The sequence below is a fragment of the Alexandromys fortis genome, unplaced genomic scaffold, assembly GCF_014885135.2.
Source record: "Alexandromys fortis isolate MF-2015 unplaced genomic scaffold, M_Fortis_MF-2015_v1.1 scaffold_15, whole genome shotgun sequence".
Lineage (NCBI taxonomy): Eukaryota > Metazoa > Chordata > Mammalia > Rodentia > Cricetidae > Alexandromys > Alexandromys fortis.
In genome coordinates this window covers 2,175,691-2,188,432 of record NW_026067911.1, presented here as the reverse complement: position 1 = coordinate 2,188,432, position 12,742 = coordinate 2,175,691, and the positions used below count along the sequence as shown (strand labels likewise).

The window sequence follows — 12,742 nt, the reverse complement described above, 5'->3', positions numbered from 1 at the left end:
ATGCTTAGGCCTTTATACAGAAAGGGAATGCCCCTTCCCCGCAAAGAAACACACAAGGAGGAAATAGGACTGACTATTTTTCACATTAAATCTTAGACCTCAGTGAAATCTAAATACTGTAGAGACCCAGTTTTCATCTTTTAAAAGTAACTTTCGGCCAGATGTGGTAGCATATGCTTTTAGTCCCAGGAGGTGGAATAAAGCCCAGAGCTCAAGGCCCAAGGTGAAGGCAGGCCAGAGCTCATGGCTCAAGGCCAGCCTGGGCTACACAAAGAGACCCTGTATCAAAAAACAACATCAAAAGAAAATACATTTTGTTATTGGTTTTGCCTTAGTTAGGGTTTCTATTGCTGTGAAGAGACACCATGACCACGGCAACTCCTTTAAAGGAAAACAGTTAATTGAAGTGGCGGCTTACAGTTCAGAGGTTTAGTCCATTATCGTCATGGCAGGAAGCATGGCAGCATGCAGGCAGACATGGGGCTGGCTACATCTTGATCAGAAGGCAACAGGAAGTGTATTGAGACACTGAGTGATATCTTGAGCATCTATGAGACCTCAAAGCCTGCCTCCACAGTGAGACACTTCCTCCAAGATCACACCTCCTAATAACGCCTCTCCCTATGAGGTTATTGGGGGTCAATTACATTCAAATTACTAGAGTTTTCAATAAGAATGCTCTCACAAGCTTTTTGATGGCACTGAAGTCATATTAATAAAAATAATCCTCAGAATTCCATATCTCGTGTACAGGTCAAGTATTCCAAGGAAAAGGAGCAGAACTCCTCCCAACAGAAGCTGCTGGCCATATTACCCCAGAGAGCGCTGCCTCCACTGTGAGAACTGGCTCCCATGGAATCAAACGGCGCCATGCAAGCTTCCAAAGGAGGGAAGCAGCCAACAGTTCGTCTACAATTCCTATGAACCATATCAATGACCAGCATGGCACGGTACCAGTAAAGGTGCAGTAGAGGCATTCGTGCCTTGGCAGTAACCTAGTTGGGCTGATAGGAATTAAGGCTCACTTAAGAGGAAAATCATTCCTAGTACTAGAAACAGAGCCAACTACCCAGGACCATAAAGTCATGGATGTTGGAGGAAAACGTAAATCACTTTACTAAAACAACATAATTTCTAGGTACATTCTAAATATTTTTTTTCTTTCTTTATTTTTATTTATTTTTTTTTTCAAGACAGAGTTTCTCTGTAGCTTTGGAGCCTGTCCTAGAACTAGCTCTTGTAGACCAGGCTGGCCTTGAACTCATAGAGATCTGCCTGCCTCTGCTTTCTGAGTGCTGGGATTAAAGGTGTGCGCCACCACCGCCCAGCTAAATATTTTTTCTTATACCCATAAATAAGTGTGGTCTTCACCCTTCATCAAGGAAACTTCACTTTGTGACAGACAGAGACCAGTACAGAAACCACAACCAATCAAAATGCTGAGTTGTGGAGCCTGGTCCATGCCCACATCTAAGGCTAAGGAAACATTGAGAGAGGGTGGGGCAATTGTAAAGCCAGAGGAACTATGTGTTTTCTCTGAGATTGTCTCTCCTAGGAACATCAAAAGCTACAACTGGAAAGTTTCACTAGCATGACCACCCAAATATGAGCTGACCAAGGATAACAATTAGACATCCCGAAGTGGATGAGGAAAAGACCATGAGCTCCCAACCCTACATAAAGAACTACAGGTAACTAAGGAACGCTGGGAGTGGGAGAAATAGTCTTCCCCAGGGAAGAGCACACCAATAGGTTGTCCTGTACCAAACTGTCAGCCCGGAAAACATATATACAACTAACATTATACAAATTGATAAATTGATTCGCCTCCAGCTAAGCAAGATGCCCAAGGGAAAGAAGACCAAGGGGGAAAAGGTGGCCCCGGCTCCCACCATCATTAATATTCTTTTTTAAAAAATGCTGCAAGATCCCCGCAGCAGTAGGCAGCAGAAATGCTGTAGGTCCCAAATGGTGGTAGCGGGCCATGTGGTGGCAGGCAGCGGGCTCTGGGAGCAGCCAGTCCCAGGCAGAAGTGGCTGCCAGTCCCAGAGTGGTGGCCAGAGCAGTGGTGGCGGGCCACGTGGCAGCAGGCAGTGGGCCCCAGGCAGAGACAGCTACTGGTCCCTGAGCAATGGCTGGTCCCGGGCAGGGAGACACATGGCGGGCGGGCAGAAGACAGAAACACATGCAGGGTGAGGTTGAAGTTTATTCAGGAGGTTATGGAGGAGGAAGGGTGAAGGGGGGGGACAGAGAGAGAGAGGGAGAGGGAGAGGGAGAGGGAGAGGGAGAGGGAGAGGGAGAGGGAGAGAGAGAGAGAGAGAGAAGGGGACAAAGAGACAGAAGGGGAGAAGCAGAGAAGTGGGGAGAGAGGCAGAAGCGAAGCTGCCTCTCCGAGAGGAAGATGGAAAAAGAGAGCGAGCTCAGGCTGGAAGCTGAAGATCAGCCTGCCTCAGCGGATGGTGGAGAGAGTGGGCGTGGCTTGTCTCTTAAAGGGACCAAAACCATAACAATCATGAAGAAACAGAAGGCCAGAGAGGTGGTGAATCCTTTGTTTGGGAAGAGACCTAAGCCCTTTGGCACTGGGCAGGACGTCCAGCCCAAGAGAGATCTCACACGCTTCGTCAAATGGCCCCGCTACACTCGGCTGCAGCGGCAGAGGGCCATCCTCTATAGCCGTTCAAAGTTCCTCCTGCCATTAACCAGTTCCCCCAGGCCCTGGACCGGCAGACAGATACCCAGCTCCTTAAGCTCGCACACACTACAGGCCGGAGACAAAGCAGGAGAAGAAGCAACGGCTGCTGGCCCGTGCTGAGAAGAAAGCTGCCGGCAAAGGGGACATCCCAACTAAGAGACCACCTGTCCTTCGAGCCGGGGTCAATACAGTCACCGCCTTGGTGGAGAACAAGAAGGCTCAGCTGGTGTAGACCCAACTGAGCTGGTGGTCTTCCTGCCTGCCCTGTGTGGGAAGATGGGGGTCCCCTACTGCATCATCAAGAGAAAGGACAGGCTGGGGCGGCTGGTCCACAGGAAGACATGTGTCACTGTTGTCTAACACAGGTTAGCTCAGAAGACAAGAGTGCTCTGCCTAAGCTGGTGGGAGCTATCAGGACCAATTACAATGACAGATATGGTGAGATCCACTGCCACTGGGGAGGCAACGTCCTGGGTCCTAAATCTGGGGCTCAGATTGCCAAGCTGGAAAAGGCAAAGGTCAAAGAACTCACTACCAAACTAGGTTAAAAGTACAAATAAGTTTTCTGTGCATAAATATAATTACAAACTTATCTATCAAGAAATTGAACAGGCTATATTTAGGGATATATATGTATATTACGTATACATATGTGCACATAACAATTAAACAGAGGCTATGAATTGGATAATGAACAAGAAGGAACACTATTGTGTTGGGACAACCAAGAGACGGTCAGATTCTATGTTTCAGTGTTTCAAGTGCTTACTTGAAAGCCTTCATCACTTTGGCTTTTCTGCCACTTAGGCAGATAATATAATAACAGTAGCATCCATGTTTGTTAACAGTGCTGTTTATTAAGTGGTAACCTGGATACTGCATGTGTGTGGTTTGGTAGCAAGATACACACTGGAGAAAGGGAGGAAGAGAAGAGAAGTCTAAACCGACTAGCCTGTACTCTGCGCCAGCACTGACCAGACAGCTGTGATCTTGGACCTGTTTGGCTCACGTAAGGAAACAACCAGGACTGCAGATTTGAAAGTAATAGAAACTAAAGAAATGGACACTGGTGTCAGTCTCCAGAATGAAGAGTGTGCACGGTGTGGCATCTACCTGCAGCCTTCTCCTGTCGAAACGACACTCGATTTTAATAGACACCTAGAGGAAACACTGGCTCCAACCTTCAGGGGCTGCAGCTATAAAGCCGGAATGGTTCTCTGTAATTCTTGCTAGAGAGGCATGGCCCTTTGGTCAATAAAATAAGCATTAAAATAAACCACATCCAGCTCTCAGAAGCCCAAACTCCCAGTGGCCTCTGCTCTCTTCTCCCTCCCTGCTTGTTTTACTAGATTTCTTCTTTCACCCCGGGCTTCCTGCCTTCCCACCAAGGTTCCTAAATGATTGGCCGCAAACTGTCTCCTCAATCCACCTGGAAGTGATGGTCCTGATCCTGAATTGCTACCACACCGTCCCTGCCCTCTTTGGGCTTTGACTCACCATTGGTTCCACAGCTTCAAAACTGGACTCCCCTGGCAGCCAAGCTTCTCCTCTGTACCCACTTCCTTGCCTGCGTTATCTACACAGCCATTTCTACACACCTAGAACTTAGTGCCAAACAGCAACATGTGAACCCCAAGTTACTACAATCATGGGTCCGGATTACTGGCAGGAAGTCTCAAACTTCCAGGATAATAATACTATAAGCAAAAAAAAAAAAAAAAAAAAAAAAAAAAAAAAAAAAAAAAAAAAAAAAAAAAAAAAAAACACCCTCCATAGAGCCACATTGGCCAGAGCCATTGTATCTTACTGAAAAGTGACTTTCACATAGCAGTATAATATACATTTTATTTTGTTGTTGATGGTGGCGGTTGTTTGTGTTCATTTTGTTTTGAGACAGGGTCTCTAGGAAGTCCTGACAGTCCTGGAACTCACTCTGTAGACCAGGTCAGCCTCGAACTCACAGAGGTCCGCCTGCCTCTGCCTCCCTAGTGCTGAGATTAAAAGCTTGCATCTCCACACTTGACTGTGATGTACATTTAAATTGATGTGCAGAGCAGGAGCGGGAGAAGTCAAGCTCAGCACTGCAGGATCTGCAGGACCTCAGAGTTGCCAACCACTCACCAGGGCGCAGCTGTCAATCTCCTGATCCCGCCTCTGCATCTGCTCGATGGTGCCCTCCCACTGCCGGATGAGCTCTTGTCGTTCTAGATGAATCTTCCGGAAGTCCTGTGCAGCTTTATCTAATTCTAACTATCAGACAGAGAGTAGATTACACTTCCATTAATACAATGCCTTTGCCAACACCACCTTGAAAATTAGGAAGGTTCTGTAAACCAACCTGTGCACTCAATGTCTCCGTCAGTTCACTGTCTAGAAGCTTCCTTTTCTCATTGCACTCCAGAGTCAGCCTTTCTAAGTGCAGGGTCAGGGCCTGTGGTGTGGGACATGGAAAATATTTTTAACGGTCAGTTATTTCAGTTTTAAAGCTGGCATATAGCATAACTAACATTCTGTATCATTATACCTTATTATAAACACTAGATAAACAGTATAAGATAATATGTATTTTCCTTATTGTCTAGCCCCAAGGTTTAATCTACTGTTTGAACATACCCCCATGAAAATGCACTTATTTCTAAGATGGATTTTGGCACGAATTAGGGGGAAAAAGAGAAATACAACCTGGCATTTGAAAATACTTAAAATAATGCATTTGTATTTAATCTGCCAGAGAATAGCGTGTTTGTGATACTAACTCCATTACCACCAGTAAAGAGAGTCTAAGTAGATTTTATATCATATTACAAAAACTTATCAATTGCGGTATTAGCTAAAATCAATGTAATCAAGTAGGATAGTCAGCAATCAACTGTACATCTCATAACATAGCTGGATGTTGAATGGAGACAGCCTCTCTGGTGCTCCGTGCTTCTCCCCACGAGTGATCTGTTTGGCACGTCATCTCCAAGTAGTGCCTTCAAAGGGAGTTATCCAGAGATGTCAGATAATAAACAGCAATGAGATTTATTCTTTATAAAAACAATTCTGGTGTGCCATGTGCACATGTGCTTGTGTGTGTGTGTGTGATATGATTGTGGTTTTTAGGGCACGACAGATATGTGGAGGCTGGAAGACAACTTTGGGGGGGAGTCTACTTTTTTCCATCTTCATATGATGATCAAGATGAAGTTACCAGCCCTGCACACCCCTAACATTTCCCACCTAGCCGTCTCACCGATTGTCAAGTAAGATTAGTTGAAACATTACATCAGTAAGATATTGTCTCCTTTTCAGATTGTAAACATATTTTCATCCCAAGAGATAGGAAAACGGGACACTCTGAATAATAAATCCTATTTTCAAATGAAAAAATATTAAATAGGTAGGACTTACATACAAAATTCAAATTAAATGTAAAACGAAGTATCCGAATTAATTAATAGTTCAGTATGACTAGACTTTTCTTCCCTAAGATGATTTAGACAGTCCTTTGAAGTCCTAACCAGTTCCCCAGTGGGTCATCGGACTTCAGAGGACGAGCAACCCAGAGTCAGCAACACACTGTAGGATTTGATTGCAGCCACTGCTCTAGGGACGTGACACGGGATTTCAATTGGAGACCCTGGCGCAAACCTTCAAGGACAGTTGCCTTTAAAACGGCCACTGATGCTTCTTGTTTTAAAAGCTGACTCAGAGCAAAGCAGTTCTGGCGGTTTCTAACGGCTCACCCTGATTTTGTTATCGTCTTGCTGCGCGTACTTCTGAAGGGTGAGAGAGTCGCTGTCTTTGTGAGCCGACTCCTCCAGCCAGGCCTCCAGGGCTTGCTGGTCCCAGTTCATCTGACATTTCAATCCATCCAGCTTTTGGGTCGCTTTAAATATGCCATTCTAATTTCCAAGGATTGGGAGGGAAAAGGTGGTGATAAAACATCATTTATTGTGCAAACTAAAAAAAAAACATGTTATACTACTAAACAGTTAAAGAACCCATGTCTCTGCCTTCCATATGGCATAGCATGTTCAAGTCTATCACTACCATGCTTGTATATGAATTCTCCAGTTGCAAAACAGAGATGACCATACATGGTCAAGAACCGTGGTTAAACCAACGTTCTTGTGAAAAGGCTTGAGGGTATTTATCTCACAGAGAACTCATTAGATCCCCCCCACCAAAGTCACCCCGTGTGTCCATGTCTTTCCAGGGTCAAAAAAAATGTAAGTAAATCACAGAAAAGGTTGCGCTCCCTGGAGAGCAGAAGCAGGTCTGCAGCAAGCCACACCCACTTCCTTATCGCTCTTGCGCTCCTGGATGGTCGCCAACTCCTTCTCCAGTTGTTGGATCTCGTCCTTGACCCGGCCCAGCTCTCTTTCAGCGATGGCCTTAAAATGCTCTTCACTTTCAATCTCACGCTCCCTTGCTTTGTAAAGAGCCTGAAGAATAAGGCACAAAACAGAAGCACGTTACAGTTCTACAGTGTAACATACAACAAGGCTCGAGACGAAACACCCCAATCCAGCGCTCACTCCGCCAGGATAGACTCGCCCCCACAGTGACTAGCCGGCGCTCACCACCGATGAGATTAGCCATATCCTTCCCAGAGTTCCACTGTCAGGAGTTCAGATATCACATTGGATAAACTAAAGAAAGGAAATCTATAAGGTGAGAACTGGAAACTAAAACTCGTCCCTTCCCAAAAAGTAAGAAATATTTGTTGAAATTAGGAGCAGAGGGGCTGTGTCCCCGGCACCAGGCCGCCCGCATGGCTAGCTTATGCCCAGAAATAATTACACGGAAACTGTATTCTTTCAAACACTGCCTGGCCCAGCTAGTTCCAGTTTCTTATTGGTTAGCTCTTACATATTGTTCTAACCCATTTCTAATATTCTGTGTAGCCTACGAGCTGGCTTACCAGAGAGGATCTTAACCTGTGTCTGTCTGGAGCGGGAGAATCATGGCGACTCCTTACTAAGCTTCTTTTTCCCAGCATTCTCTTCTGTTTACTCCACCTACCTAATTTTTTGACCTATGAGGGCCGAGGCAGTTTCTTTATTATTAACCAATGAAAGCAACAGATAAGATACAAGACCCACCTCCATCAAATATTGGTTATAAATAATTGAGAAAGGGGTATTTATATTGAATTAATCATATGTTCTATTTAACAGAGATAATTATTTCCATACTGGGGGTGAATCTCTCACACGGCGCTATCAACATGTGTCAATATTTCTGTACCTGTGTGAATGAAAATTCCTGATTCACATTTTTAAGGTGAGAAGTCATGGAACTAATCCGATCTTCGTAGTCGTGAAGCTGATCTTGCAAGTTTGATTTCTCCTTCTGCAGCTTTGATAGCTGTAAGTAATAAAAGTCATGATTAAAAGGCAAAGTAAATGTTTGTAGCATAGTCACTTTGAGACGCTGTAACAGAAATAGTATAGACTTGATGCCTTAAACAGCAGAAATGTATGTGTTACAGTTCTGAAGGCTAAGAATTATAAGATTCCTAGTGAGGCCCTTCTTACATTGCAAACAAATGTCTTCTTGCTATGTCCAGACATGACAGAGAGATTAGCTTTCTTTTTACTTCTTATAAGAACACTGATATAAAGCCAGGCGGTGGTGATGCATGCCTTTAATTCCAGCACTCAGGAGGCAGAGACAGGTGGATCTCTATGAGTTCAAGGCTTGCCTGATCTACAGAGCAAGTTCCAGGACAGGCAGCAAAGCTACAGAGAAACCCAGTCTCTAAAAACAAAAAATAAAATAAAAATAAAAATAGTACTGATAGAATTTGTGAGAGCTCGAGCTTTGTAGTGTCTGTAGTGGCGTGAACGAGAACAGCCTCCGTAGACTTGTCTGTTTGAATACTCAGTCTCCCATTGGTGGAACTGTTTGGGAAGGATTAGGAGGTGTGACCTTGGAGGAGGTGTGTCACTGGGGGTGGGCTTGAGGCTTTAAAAGACTCTTGCCATTTCTAATGTGTTCTCCGCCTCCTGCCTACAGTTCTGAGGTATGCGCTCTTAGCTGGTCCTGCTGCCATTGCCTAACTCTCATGAAACCACTAACCCTAATTAAATGCTGCCCTTAGTAAGTCTCCTTGATTGTGGCATTTTATCACAGCGACAGAAAAGTCACTGTGCAAACATCCCCACAGAGACTCTCACTCCCAAACACCATCACACTGGGAATTCAGACATCCAATGGAAAGGTTTGGAAGGATACAAACATTCAGTATAGGTCACCATTTGACTCCTTTAAATGTCCACAGGAACTTCTTAAAAATCTACTGATCTTTTAGATATAAAAAAATCTAGAGACAATTTTGAAACAATTATACTATAGTTCACCTGACAGAATCTCCCTCGAGTGTGCAGTGTTGGCAGAGCCATTGCTGGCTGCACTTCTCACGCAACAGGGCTATTTCCCTCTAGGCAAAAGTGGAGCTCTGTCACAGGGCTACACCAAAGTTTGTCTTCTTATCTTAGGTTTCTATCACTCTGATAAACACCACGACCAAAAGCAACTGAAGATGAAATGGCTTGTCTCATCGTATACATCCAGACAACACTCCATCACTACTGAAGCTGGGGCAGGGACCCAAGCAGGGAAGCTAACCTGGAGGCAGGAACTGAAGCAGAGGCCATGGAGGGTCGCTGCTTACCAGCTTGTTCCACACAAGCTGCTTAGTCTGTTTTCTTATACAGCTCAGGACCACCTACCCACGGGTGACACTTTCCACTGTGGGCATGGCCCTCCTGCATTAATCATTAATCAAGAAAATGCCACACAGCCTTGCCTACAAATTAATATGAGGGAAATATTTTCTCAGTTGAGGGTTCCTTCTTCTCGCAGATGGTTCGAGCTTGTGTTGAATGACAAGGAAAAAAAACTAGATACTTGGTAAACGTGATCAGGAAAAAAAAAAGGAGCCTGTAAATGTTTGCTCTGCGAGCAAACATACACATGAAAAGCCAGGCATGGTGGCATGCTCTCATAATCCCAACAGAATGGAGGATCACTCAGACTCACTGGTCTACCATTTTAGCCTAATCTGAGAGCCCCAAATCCCAATAAGAGACCTTGCCCCAAAAAGTAGAGTGGAGGGAGCCTGGGGAATGGCGCCTAAGGTTGACCTCTGACCCCTGCACACAGGGACACTAGTCACTCACATCCACCACCTCACATTCCAAACACATACGTCATTCTGCGGTTCCCATTCCTCTCAGCAGACCTACTCAAGGGGTTTTTCGTTCTCATTATTCATAGGGCAGAAGAAGGTTCTCTTCAACTTTGTCAGCTTGTACACACTGTCCCTTCTTGGGCCCTCTTCCCCCACCCTAAGGCCAGTTTGTGGGGCTTACGCTGGCTACTAAAGACGGGCCAACTTGGTGGAGTCGTTTGCAGTTTGTGTTTTTGTTTTGTTTCTTGTTTCTAACAGGAGGCTGAAACTGTATGCACTGTAGTTGGTGCAAGTTCTTCCCACAGTGTGAACACTCTGCCCTCCTGTGACACCTTGATCCTCTCTTTGAAACTTGCTACACTGCATATTTCACTGAAATGCTCCCCCCTGAAAGGCACCCAAGCCGCTTTAAGCATCACAGGCAAGCTAATGCCCACGAGAACGTGTCTTGTGTGCGCACATGCGTAAACAGCGGTTACTAGGCAAACACCAACAACCCACTTGCAGCCCTTAGTTGGATGGGGGAAGGCTATTAGCTGGCATCTGAAAGAGCTGGAGGAGTGAGAGTTCAGGTTTCACGACCCTGAATAGAAATCGTTGCTTTGATAAAACTTTCAAATGTGTAGCAGCAGATAGGAGCAGCAGGGAAAGTGGGGAGGGTAGACATCAGACTTACGGGATGAGGCTAGGGCACGGGAGGCACAGAAGAGTTGGGCAGCATGGCACCCAGACCCCGGGGGTCGTTTCTGGCGCTCTCCTAATTCCCACTGGATACCCACCGGACCTGCAACCTAGTCAGTCCTCACCTAGTCCTCCATCCTCCCGCTGGTCCTCATCTGGCTATCCTGGCGGTTCTCAACCAGTCCCCACCCTCATCCCTCCACCTCACACCCCATCTCCGTTGCTCAGCTGGTCCTCTCCTGTCTATTCCCTAACTTCCACCCGGTCCTCCTCACCTGATCCTCCAGCATCTTGTTCTCCTGGTTGGCCACGGGGATGGCGAACCCATCTTCCCAGGGCAGCTCTGATAGGAACTCGCTACTCATGATGCACGATCTCAAAGGCAGCTCACACAGACTCCCCAAAAAAAAACCCTCTCTGGAGCGCGTAGCCTGAGTCTGCAAAGCCTGCCGGTTTGTACTCCGCGGCCCTAGCAACAGCCAGGCGCCCTTAGTTACCAAACAGGAAGCAGTCAGACTGGAAGGCGGAACTTCCTTTGAAAAATTCCCTTGTTCTTTCGGAAGCCTGAGAGAAGTTGCTTGCCCGGGATTATGAGGCACAGCTTTCCTTTCAAGGATAGGGACACTTTCAGGACTTCCAGCACGAGTAAATCTGCGACCTCGGGTGCCCCAGAGGATCACAGAGTTCAGGGGATGGAAGGCACGGGGTTTCTGGCATGCCAGGGTGGTGGAGTACAGGGTGCGAGATGCAGGACCACAAGATTGAGAGAGCCAAATATAAGACCCAAAAGGAACTTGGGATTTATTTTTGAGCCATAGGTGAGGGCCCATGGTCCAGGAACACAGATCCAGGTTACCCCAAATAGTGTGTTCTAGCATGGAAATTGATTCATGACATTTTTGTGGTTGCAGAAGAAAAGGAAAGTATAAACCAAGGCATTTTCCAATGCATTGATGGAAACGTCACCAGGGACGTCTGTATAACACAGTTGGGAAGTCTGTGCTGGAAGTTTCAGATACTATCTAATGGCATTCTTAGCTTTGGGGTTGGTGGAAGCTAGGGTTGTGCTAAGTTAACACACTCCAGAAAGTATTGCCTGGGCAAATGGGCAATGGATGGCTATGAAGGAAACTAAAGATAGCTCAAGATAGTTTGGCTCTGGCTCTGCACCATCCAACTCCCACACTGTCGAGGTTCTGATCAAGTCAGTCAGCTTTAACATAGACACTGCCCTGTGTCTACAACGGGACGCCTGCGTGGGCGCGCACAGCAAGGGAGTCCTACTGCCTACCCTGAAGAAAAGTTGATACCTCCTAACTGCTCTGCAGACCTGTAGGGCTGACACTTCAGGGGCCTGCTCCTGAGGCCCCAATCCTCTGCCTCTCTGGTCGTGTTAACCTAATTTCCTTTCCTGCTCTTGTGAGTGAGGACACATTTCAGGGGTTTTCTTTTCAGACTCTTGAAGTGTCAGGTTTTGCGGCATACCAGAGATGAAAGAGACCTTTAAACGCAGCCCAGCCTGGTGCCTGTTATCTGAAACACCGGGTGATCACTTTATTCTTTTCTTAACAAGGACAGTTGACTTTTTTCCCTTTTTTTTCCCTCTATCCTTAGTAAACCCTGCGTTTACTGGTACCCTGCAGCTTTGTGTAAGTGGTGGTTATGCAAATCCTCCTTATATTTAAAGACTAGTGACAGTTGACTATAACACACAATGCAGCCCAGCAATGTAACAGCTTGCTGATCCTGCAGGTCTTTCTGCTGTTGGACTCTTTCAGGGCCTGTAAGCATTTCTTTAACTCTGTGCAATGAGAAGCCTGTGTCAGATCTTACACCACTCTAGTCTCTTCTGAACAGTGTCTCGGGCATTCGCCACTGTTGTAGTTGTCAGTTACTTTCAGTCAGTCCCCTGCTCAGCTCTGGAGACAAAAGCTAATGAGATATTCTGTTTGTCTTACCTGCGCCACGAGCAAAGGCCAGAAAACCAAACAACTTACAAACCATCAAACTACTTACAAATATCTAGTGTTTCCGGTCATCTACATCCATGTTATAAATTTGTGTGTGCGTTTGTACAATTTTTTTAAATATAATTTTTTTATTGAAAAAAAAAAGATTTCCGCCTCCTCCCCGCCTCCCATTTCCCTCCCCGCCTCCCATTTCCCTCCCCGTCTCCCTTTTCCCCC

The 12,742-nt window shown here is 45.9% G+C and overlaps 1 protein-coding gene across 1 annotated transcript in view; it reads right to left on the bottom strand.

The window, feature by feature from the left end:
* The window catches only part of Ccdc39 (coiled-coil domain 39 molecular ruler complex subunit), a 32,029-nt gene extending 21,009 nt beyond the window's left edge, over nucleotides 1-11,020 (bottom strand). The window contains exons 1-6 of the mRNA XM_050138317.1: nucleotides 10,832-11,020; nucleotides 7,928-8,047; nucleotides 6,976-7,122; nucleotides 6,421-6,579; nucleotides 5,031-5,123; nucleotides 4,814-4,942 (exon numbers count right to left, since the gene is read on the bottom strand). Coding sequence (XP_049994274.1) covers nucleotides 4,814-4,942; nucleotides 5,031-5,123; nucleotides 6,421-6,579; nucleotides 6,976-7,122; nucleotides 7,928-8,047; nucleotides 10,832-10,921 — 738 coding nt within the window. The 5' untranslated portion in view covers nucleotides 10,922-11,020. The remainder of the gene's footprint in view (nucleotides 1-4,813; nucleotides 4,943-5,030; nucleotides 5,124-6,420; nucleotides 6,580-6,975; nucleotides 7,123-7,927; nucleotides 8,048-10,831) is intronic.
* Nucleotides 11,021-12,742: the final 1,722 nt, after the last annotated feature.